This window comes from Rhipicephalus microplus, chromosome 6 (genome assembly GCF_043290135.1).
Source record: "Rhipicephalus microplus isolate Deutch F79 chromosome 6, USDA_Rmic, whole genome shotgun sequence".
NCBI classification, from domain to species: Eukaryota; Metazoa; Arthropoda; class Arachnida; order Ixodida; family Ixodidae; genus Rhipicephalus; species Rhipicephalus microplus.
The window spans coordinates 68,808,552-68,818,270 of record NC_134705.1 but is presented as its reverse complement, the minus strand read 5'-3'; the positions used below and the strand labels follow the sequence as shown (position 1 = coordinate 68,818,270).

Here is a 9,719-nt window from a genome sequence, read left to right as displayed (position 1 = left end):
TGTGGGGGAACAGCCAGTGAGTGCCGGGCGCGCTTGTTTGTAAACAGCGAAAAGGCGTGACCGTCACCGTAGCCGAGTTTTGCAGAGCATCGGACGTGTTATTCAAAAGTAGCAGGTTCACTCCCTGCTGGTGGCAAGCTGTATTTTGGTCTACTTTTCTTCCCCACGTTCACATTACAATCACTTCCAATAACACCCCCTATACTTTACTAGACATCATGGTCTGTCAGTTCCAAGTAATATTGTGTCTAACAAAGAAAACGAGCCCTTGAATTTACACTTCTTTCATTTAATCATTAAAACGTTGCTTTAAAATGTTTTCAGCACAATTGGAGTTTTCGCAAGATGCGTTCTCTCTGCTTAGGTATTTGTACCTGCCCATGATCGAATCCGAATGGGAGCTCATCTGGCGGCTGCTGGGCACAGCACTGGCCTTCTCCTTCATCTGGCTTTGGCACGACATGACGGTCGCCGTCAGTTTCTGGGCCTCGCTAAGCTTCCTGGGCATCGCATTGGAAGTAGGCACGTCACGAATAAGGAAGCTCGACTTCACCAAGAATATTGAGGTATTGTTGCGTAGCTCTACTGTTGGCAGCGAAAAATCACTCGTTTCTATAGGCAATGTGCTTGGCTGAAGGAGCAGAAAAATAAAAAAAGGCAGAAGAAATCAGGCACCTATGCCAAATTAAGACTATATGCACGGCATTGCAAGAAATGTGTCTACTAAGAGACAGGCAATGTTTGCTCGCTGTCATCAAAATTACATTTTTCTGTGGGGGCAGACGTTTTACAATGGCTAAATGTCAGTTAGGGCAACAGTTTTTTTATAATTGCAGACAGGGCGTCGGGTGGATTGGGTAAATTGGGTGAACTCCAGCTTTTCGTGTGAAAAGTCGATTCCCGAATTGTGGTCCCTGGTAAATGTTGTGTAGTAATAAAATTGTATATATTTTACCTCCGAAACCGAAACTGAAGCAGAAGGAGGGCGAAGCTAACTGACCGTTCACATCAACGATCGCGGTGGTGTTAATATACGTGGTATCATCGCAAGCTAGTTCGAACAATCACGAAGCGAAATCAATCGACAGCTGATGATCGATGACCCTTGCCGACTCTAGACGCACTCTATCGCATTTCGGTTTTGCTGGTGAACTTGGTCAGCTAATGTTACCAATGACCGCTCTTTAGAAATCGCAAAGCAGTGACAAGTTCTACGCAGGAAGGGCTCCAATTGTCCCATATAAAAGGCCACGTTCCTCCCCAAGTAACAAAAGACAATTAACTTCGTTGGTCTATTTACCGCCGTAATTGATATCAAGTCACGTTAAGATGTTTGCCACCACAGGAAACGCGATTGCGAAAGCAGAAAACCCAGTTTTGTATCCTTATTGTCGAGAATGCAATCACTTTCATTTCTTGCAGCCCACATTATGCGCACGGTAATAGTGAGAACTAACAGATTTGCACTTTATGCACACGGGGATGGGCGTGCAAGTCAAGCATATATCTAGAGCTGAACCGTTACCTTCTGGGAACACGCAGTTGTGTGCAGTACGTTTCCCTTAAAAAGCAGCAATCTAGTAATATAAAACAATATATATATATATATATATATATATATATATATATATATATATCGCCTGGTATGACTAGATATGCATACAGGCAGACCATCCGATACAAGGACGCACTGCATTAGCATGTTTGAAGTGCAGCGAAACAGCTAATCCGCGTACTGTGTAAAAAAAGAAAAAGAATACAAGTGTCTTGAGAGTGTGACGCTGCACCACTGCAGGCCAAGTACCTAGGTGGCCGACGACTGAGATACGTGAAAGCAGCCCTAGGATCTCCGCACTACTTGCTCACGATATTCTCATGCCTATTCTTCACCACCAACGTGGAGGTGACCAGCATATTTTTCAAGAAAATCGTCCTCGGTAAGTGCCAAAGCCCCCCGGGCCTATTATCAACGCAGTTACGCTTGCCACACAAGCGACTTTTCTCAATTATCTTGCCGTTTTGCACTACACAAGGTCGTAGTGATCTTGAAGCATCGCGAAGAAGTCTATATTTCAGGTGCTGTCTTAAAAGTCCCGAAGAACTAATACGATCACACGGACAGTTCAATTAAATTGCCTAGCTTCTAGTAGCATAGATTACGTCAGTTTGATGTTCAAACAAAGGCAGACCTCAAAGAAAAGATGAACAGGAGGTGCATATGGAGACGACAAGCGTTCTTGTCGTCTTTCCGGTAGCGTCTGATTCACTCCTCCTACTTTACTATTGGAGATGAGTGTACAAAGCATACATATACTACATCTAGAAGGTAATCACCTGATTCCTTAGTGCATGCAAGAAGACTTGTTTTCGCGTCTGTGACTATACCCCTTGCTCACTTATTTTAAATACGAAGCATTTATTTGCGTACTGGATACCCTTTTTAGCGTCTGTCTGTGTTTCATCTTGCGACTGGGGGCGTTCGTGTTCACCCCCGCCCCCTGAATTAGGGTAAACTTAAGTTTATTTGCGAGGATATGATGGTTCGATGAATATGACTTTCTTGTCATGACACGAAGAATGTCACAATAACGTCGCTTAAGTCATCAAACCCTTTCCGCCAAACGTGCGGCACATACCCGCGGGTGCGTATCTGCCGCAGGTATGCGGGCTTGCACCAAATGTTATTGCCAAGAATGGCGAGAACGGACATGGGTCATTGTAACGCGTGAGCAATAATAAATGCTGACATCGGCACTGTTAACCCGACTAATTCAAAGAATAAATGTTATAGTTCCACCAAGAGTCAAACCCCAGCGTTCTGCGTGGCAGTGAAGTATTCTACCACATAGCCCCGCCTGGTCTAGGAGCTACTGCTCAAATAGACCCTATATATTGTTTTTGAAACGTCAGTTGGGGTTGCAGTGCCGGCTATCGAATGTTATAAACGTTACATATGCACTCGAATGCCACCAAGCCGTCATGTCGGGTTAACGTCAATTGCAGTTAGGCGCCATTCGCCCAAGTTGACTTATGCACAGTGTCCAGGGCTACTATCCTCGCAAGCGCCATTGCTTCATATCTCCTTATCACTTGTGGTGTCGCTAATATCCACGTCGCTGTTGGCATCGTTGCGCAACTGCGAATAACTTTGTCTTTATAAGCCTAGCAGAGGCCGTTCATCATAGTCATCGTCATTGATTGCTCGTCCCGAGGTTCCACTCGCTCGAGGATACGAAGCCATCGCCATCACAACTTTTCTTGTATGTTTCTTTAAAGAGCGTTCGTTCCGGACGTGCCGTCTCTTGTCCTGCACAACAGCTTGGTGACCGGCGGACTTTGAGGCCCACCACATATATGAATACTCACATTTTGTGGCCTCGGTTATTTCGGATCGCCAAATTTTCGCTTGAAATGAACACTGATTTAAATATCATGACGTATTGGTTGCGATGGCATCTATTCGACGCAAGACTACAGAAAACTAATGGACAGAGCGCACACCCACACGATGATGATGTTAATGACACACAATGACAATGAGGAGAAAGAGACAAACAGACGATGGGGATCATGATTACGTCAAGAATATGCATAGGTAAGGTAGAAGTAAACAGCAAAATAAGTGTTTTAACGCAAAGATCTTGAATATTTGGGTAAAATAAACGCAGCTGTCTGGTCTTCTCACAATATCCAAATTTTTTTTTCTTTTTTCTTCCTTTTCCTTTTTCTGTATGGTATTTCCTACTTCATTTGTATTTTACTCTAAATTATTTCAAAAGCATTGTGGTAGTTCTCATAAAAAATTACGCTACGCTTCCTTGGCCTATCCTTTAGAGCTTGTATGTGTGATTTTTTCATAGGAATCAAATCAAGAGAACGTTCTTTGCTTTCTGTGTTCTTGCAAATTTGGTTTTGCTAGCCTTGAAAAGCTTTTTACAATGTTGAGGCCAATGTCAGCTGTGACCCCCCGATAGCAGGAAGGGGTGCGACGGTACTGAGCGCTGACGTTTCACCGTCACCGGGGCGGACGGAACCAGTCAGTATGTACAAGCGCGGCAAGGACCACCTTTACCCCAGCGGGGCTTCGAAACCAAAGAGCATGTGAGTCAACCTGATTCTGCCAGGGTTTCTTACATCAGGGCACCAACACTCGTTTTTAGAGGCGGTGAAGAAAGCTGAGGACATGTCGAATGAAGGAAGCTCTGCGAAAAAGGTGAGAGTGGAAGACCGGGCGGACAACATGCAGGAAGGGCCATTGACCTATTCCTTTATTGATGAAAATATTGAATCGGATGAAAAAGTGGATACTTTTACTCAAGTGACATAAAAAGAGAAGATTAGAGGGAATTCCTGTGGTATTCCGACCAATAGAGGAAACGAGAACGCCCCACCACGGTGGTCTAGTGGCTAAGGTACTCGGCTGCTTACCCGCAGGCCGCAAGATCGAATCCAGGCAGCAGCGGCTGCATTTCCGATGGAGGCGGAAATGTTGTAGGCCTGTGTGCTCAGATTTGGGTGCATGTAAAATAACCGTGGGTGGTCTAAATTTCTGGAGCCCTCCACTACGGCGTCTCTCATAATCATATAGTGGTCTCGGGACGTTAAACCCCACATATCAATCGATCAGTCAATCAGAAAATGAGAACCTTCTGTAAAGTAAAGCCAAGCGTTGTTGCCTCGGAAAATGTTGCACTAGCCTAAGAGAAAGTGCATTCTTTCCGAGTGAACAAAGATAAAAGTTTCTCAGTCACTGTGAGCTCTCTTGCTTCAGCAAAGAGCTTGTTGTCGTGTGTGCTGGTGGCTGGCTTGCTGGAAGCCATTCATTCCAGAGTGATACATGCGAATTGTGGGTGTAATCAGACATGCGGCTCAAGGGTACACAGAATACCAATTTACAAAATGTTCAAGAATGCAGGAGGGACATCGGCTAGGTGCCAGACCCGTTACATACGAAAAGAATAAGGCACTGCAGCATCGCACCCTTTGAGAAGTATGATTTTACAATTCAGATGGGACAGACCTCTTCCAGAAAAAGTATGCCTTGGTTTTACCAGCCATTCACTTATGGAATATCAGGTCCCACTAAGACGCTGCTATATTTGTCAGAGTTTCGGACATTTGGCGAAAAACTGCCGATGAACAAGGCGCTGTAAAATATGCGCCGAACATCATCATCGCAAGGACTGCAAATGAATAACACAACCTAAGTGCGTCCATTGCAAGGGGCTCCATGCTGCTTCGTTGTCTGGATGCCCGGAGAACAAGGCGGCGTCTCTTCAATATTAACATGACATCATGTATGGTCGCACGCAACAGCATGATGCGTCTGAGCCAAACATGAACACAATGCACCCTGCACGGCCTTCTAGACTGCAAGAACTGAAACGCCAGGACCCTGTAATGATGTACGCGCAAGCTGCAAGGGGACAATGAAAGCAAGAGAGAAGTGCGGGGACATTAACAAGCCAGCAGCAAGCTCGACAAGAGTCTCAGGAGGGACCTCAAGACAAAAGTAACCACGTGACTAACATCCGAGAAAGCACGAGCACTTCGCGTCTAGTAAGTGTAACGAAACCAGAAAACTCATTTGTGTGGATAGCTCATGCTGTCATGCCAATGTCATTCTCGGCTTTAAAGCCATACTAGCCGTGATCCCACAAGCTAACAACCTTCCTGAGGTTAAAGCCATCTTGTCGATGGAACAGGTAGTGCTCCAATTAGCCACAACCGTCACTGCGCAGACAAGACATGAATAATTGCTATCAAAATGTCGCGATCTTCCAGTGGAATGCGAATAGTGTTCGCCCTGAATGTGCAGGCTTCGTAAAGTTTGTGGCTGAGAGCTCCTTTCCAGTGTTGTGTATTACAGAGGCTGGGTAAACACTGCTTCTAGGTTAGCGAATTACGTTGTGTATATGTCCTCCAGATCTACAACACCAAGTAGAGGGATGATATGTGTGTGAAAAGATCTGCCATCAGAACAGTTGAATGCTACATCATTGGATCATCTAGAATATGTAGCAAGTTAGGTTAGATTTGGTAGAGTAAATATAACAATAGTCAGCGTTTATGTTTAGCCGTGGCCCCGCCGCAGTGGTCTAGTGGCTAAGGTACTCGGCTGCTGACCCGCAGCTCACGGGATTGAATCTCGGCTGTGGCGGCTGCATTTCCGATAGAGGTGGAAATGTTGTAGGCCCGTGCGCTCAGACATGGTAGGTAGGTAGTAAACTTTATCCAGTTGACAGGAGAGAGTTGGGGACGGCTTTAAGGGCCGGCCCCTTACAAAATCTAGGAGGAGTCCCTAGTCCGGGACCCCTGTGGCTTCTGCTGCAGCACGCGCTCGGGCCACTAGGGCACGCTGGTCCTCTAGGGTCGAGCAACCGAGCAGGGCAGCCTCCCAGCTCTCTCGGGAAGGGAGGGAAGGGGAAGGAAGTGGCGGGACCGCCGAATTTGAGGGGCATGCCCACACCATATGGAAAGGATCCGCGAACGGATGGTCACAATGCGGGCATTCCCCAGAGAATGCCGGATTGAAATGTTTGAGTATCGCCGGGCACAATACTGTATTGGTATAGAGACGGAGGAGCCAGCGCTCGTCCTTCTTGGGCAGGCCCGATGCTGGGGGTGGGAAGCGGAGCCTGTTCGATTTGTACATAGCGGTGATTTCTCTGAAAGAGGTAGCCGGAGTGGGTTCTGGAACATCAGGCGATGGAGGGCGAGGCGGGTCCCGGTAATTAAGCGCGCGGGCCGAGGCATCTGCAGCCTCGTTTCCAACTAGCCCCGTATGAGCAGGAGTCCAGATGACGGTGCGTGGATTTGGGCGATCTAGATAATAGCATCGCTTAAGGATTTCGGCGGCGCGATCATCGATGCAACCCCGTGTGAGATTTTGGCACGCCCTCCGCGAATCGGTAATAATTATCCGAGATGCGGGGTCCGCTGCGGCGAGGGCTATGGCGACCTCCTCCGCGTGTGTGATGTCCGGTGCTCGAAAGGTGAGCCCTTGAATAGGTACGTTTTGGTGAACCACAGCGGCCGTGTACCACCCGCCGTGGTGGGGGCCGGATGCGTCCGTGTAGACGACTCCCGGGCGTGAGCCATAACGTTGCTGTAGGGCTGTAGCCCGCGCTGTACGCCGCCCATCGTGAGTCCCATTTGTCATGTTTTGGGGCAGAGGCGGAATGATCAGTGCACCACGCCAATCCTCGGAGATCGCGGTACGCTCTTCCACCTTGTGGGTGTTGGAAATGTGGAGGCGGTGTAGGAGGTTGTTCCCATCCTGAGACCTACTAAGGCGCAGGTACTGGTTATTGAGATGAGCCTCTTTAAGTTCCCCGTACGTGTTTGTCATGCCCAGGTCTGTGAGACGTTGGTTCGACGTTGAGATGGGGAGGTCTAGGGCACGTTTGTAAATTTTGCGGAGTATACAGTCTAGTGTATTCTCGTCGCATTTACGCAGACGCAGGTAAGGTGTCGAATAAAGGATCCGGATGGTCACGAAAGCGTTGGCGAGGCGCAGAGCAGCACGGCTCTTGAGGCCTCCTCGCTTGTTCGAAACCCGGCGGATCATGCGGCCCACTTGATCCCCCACAGTGCGTAGTTTGCGCAGAGTGGTGTCAATTTTGCGGTGTTTGTGTATGAAGAGTCCCAGGACTCTGATTTCGTCGCTTTCCGGAATGGCCCTGTTACACAAGGTGAGTTCAATTTGTGTCGTGTCGTTCGGTTTGGGGCGAAGATGCACGTATTCCGATTTGGTGGGTGAGCATTCGAGACCGCAGCCGCGGGCGTAGCTGTCAACTATCGACGCGGCATGTTGCAGGCATGTCTCGATGCTACCAAGGGAACCCTGGGTTGCCCATAGCGTGATGTCGTCGGCGTACAGAGCGTGCTGCACGCCTGGGACATCGTTTAGCAATGAGGGAAGGTGAGCCATGGCAAGATTGAACAGAAGAGGAGAGAGGACTGCTCCCTGTGGTGTTCCGCGCGTACCGAGGGGGTACGGTCCATGCTCCTTGTCTTGACTACGCAGGTATGTCTGCGGTTCTATGAGGAATTGGCGGACGTACCTAAAAGCATTATGCCCACAGTTTGTTCGTGATAGGTTGGTAAGGATGATGTCATGGGTAACGTTATCGAAAGCTCCCTTGAGATCTAAGGCGAGGACTACCTTGTCGTCACTGGGATGTTCGACCGGTTCGACAATGTCACGATGGAGTTGCAGGAGGATGTCCTGAGCAGAGCGATGTGGGCGGAAGCCGTACATAGTGTCTGCAAAAGTGTGTCGGGCCTCTAAGTATTCAGAGAGCCTGTCCCGGACCATGGCTTCCATAAGTTTCCCTACGCATGAGGTTAGGGAAATTGGTCTGAGATTGTCGATGTTTACAGATTTGCCTGATTTAGGGATGAAAGTTACTAAGGCCGTTTTCCAATCGAGCGGTAGGGGTTCGCGCCCCTCCCAGATCTGATTGAAGTAGTCGAGGAGGTGAATGTACGCCGAGTCAGGGAGGTTGGCTAGGAGCCGAACCGTCACTCGATCCCGACCTGGCGCTGTGCCTCGTTTCATTTTGGACAGGGCCGCCTTCAGATGGTGGAGCTGAAAGCAACGATCCAACTCGGCGTTTTCCGTGCCTGCATATGAGTACACCGGTCCGATGGGGTCCTGTTGGCTACAGAGATATTTGTCTCTGAGAGCCTGTGCCAATTTTTCCGCGTCACCCGCATAGGCGTGAAGCGCGCGCTGAAGGTGTTTCTGTGTTTCTGTGCGTGTTTGGCTAGGGTCGATGAGAGCCCTAAAGAGACGCCAGGTGTTGCGGCTTGACATCTGTGTGGCGGCAGTGTTGCAGCGCTCTACCCAGTTTGAGTCGGCGAGCTGGGCCGCGTACTTGTCGGCCTCTAGGGTGAGAGCCGCTATGCGGATTTTGAGCTGTCGGTTGTGTTTCTGTCGGCGCCATCGGCGCACTAGGCTGTGCCGAGCCTCCCAGAGATGCAGGAGGTGGTTGTCCACCGCCGGCGTGGCCTCTGAAAGTTGAACCGTCTGCTCGATTTTGTGGAGTGAGTTTACGAGATGTTGGGACCAAGTGTAGTATCCTTGGTGAGCTATGGGGGTCGGATTGAAGTATACCAAGCGAAATTTGGTCCAGTCTGGAAGTTTCGCTTGGTGGTGGGGACGAGTAAGGGGGTGTGTCCGGATTGTGGTAATGACAATGCAGTGGTCACTACCGAGGGTTTCCTCGGTATTGAGCCAATCTGCGTGTTTGATGTTTTTGGTGAGTGTGAGATCGGGACATGTGTCTCGGGTAACAGAGTTTCCAATGCGGGTTGGGTGTGTGGGGTCCGTCAGGATGGTTAGGCCCATGGTGGAAATGAGTTCCGACAATTTCCGACCACGTCGTTCCTCCCGACGATAACCCCAGTGAGGGCTGGGGGCATTGAAATCGCCTACTATGACTAGTGGTTCTTTGCCTGCCACCGTGTGAGCTTTGCTAAAGATGTCGGCATATGTTATGTTGGGCAGTTTGGGTGAACTGTAGATGTTAAGAATGTGTATGGATGGGTCCTGCTTCCTAAGAGGGAGGAGAGTCACCATAGCATACGAGTAAGCTGGGTTGCATTCGAGATCCACCAAACTGGCGGTGTAATTTCGATGCACGCAAAGTGCCGTTTGCGCGTCCCTTTGATACACGGTATAGTTTGTAAGGGCGGCGTGTTCGCCCGGTTCC

At 48.9% G+C, this 9,719-nt stretch overlaps 1 protein-coding gene across 1 annotated transcript in view; it reads left to right on the top strand.

The window, feature by feature from the left end:
• Window positions 1-9,719, top strand: part of LOC119167605 (protein-cysteine N-palmitoyltransferase HHAT) — an 82,668-nt gene that overhangs the window by 59,766 nt on the left and 13,183 nt on the right. The window contains exons 10-11 of the mRNA XM_037419108.2: window positions 365-566; window positions 1,796-1,937. Of these exons, the coding sequence (XP_037275005.2) occupies window positions 365-566; window positions 1,796-1,937 (344 nt within the window). The remainder of the gene's footprint in view (window positions 1-364; window positions 567-1,795; window positions 1,938-9,719) is intronic.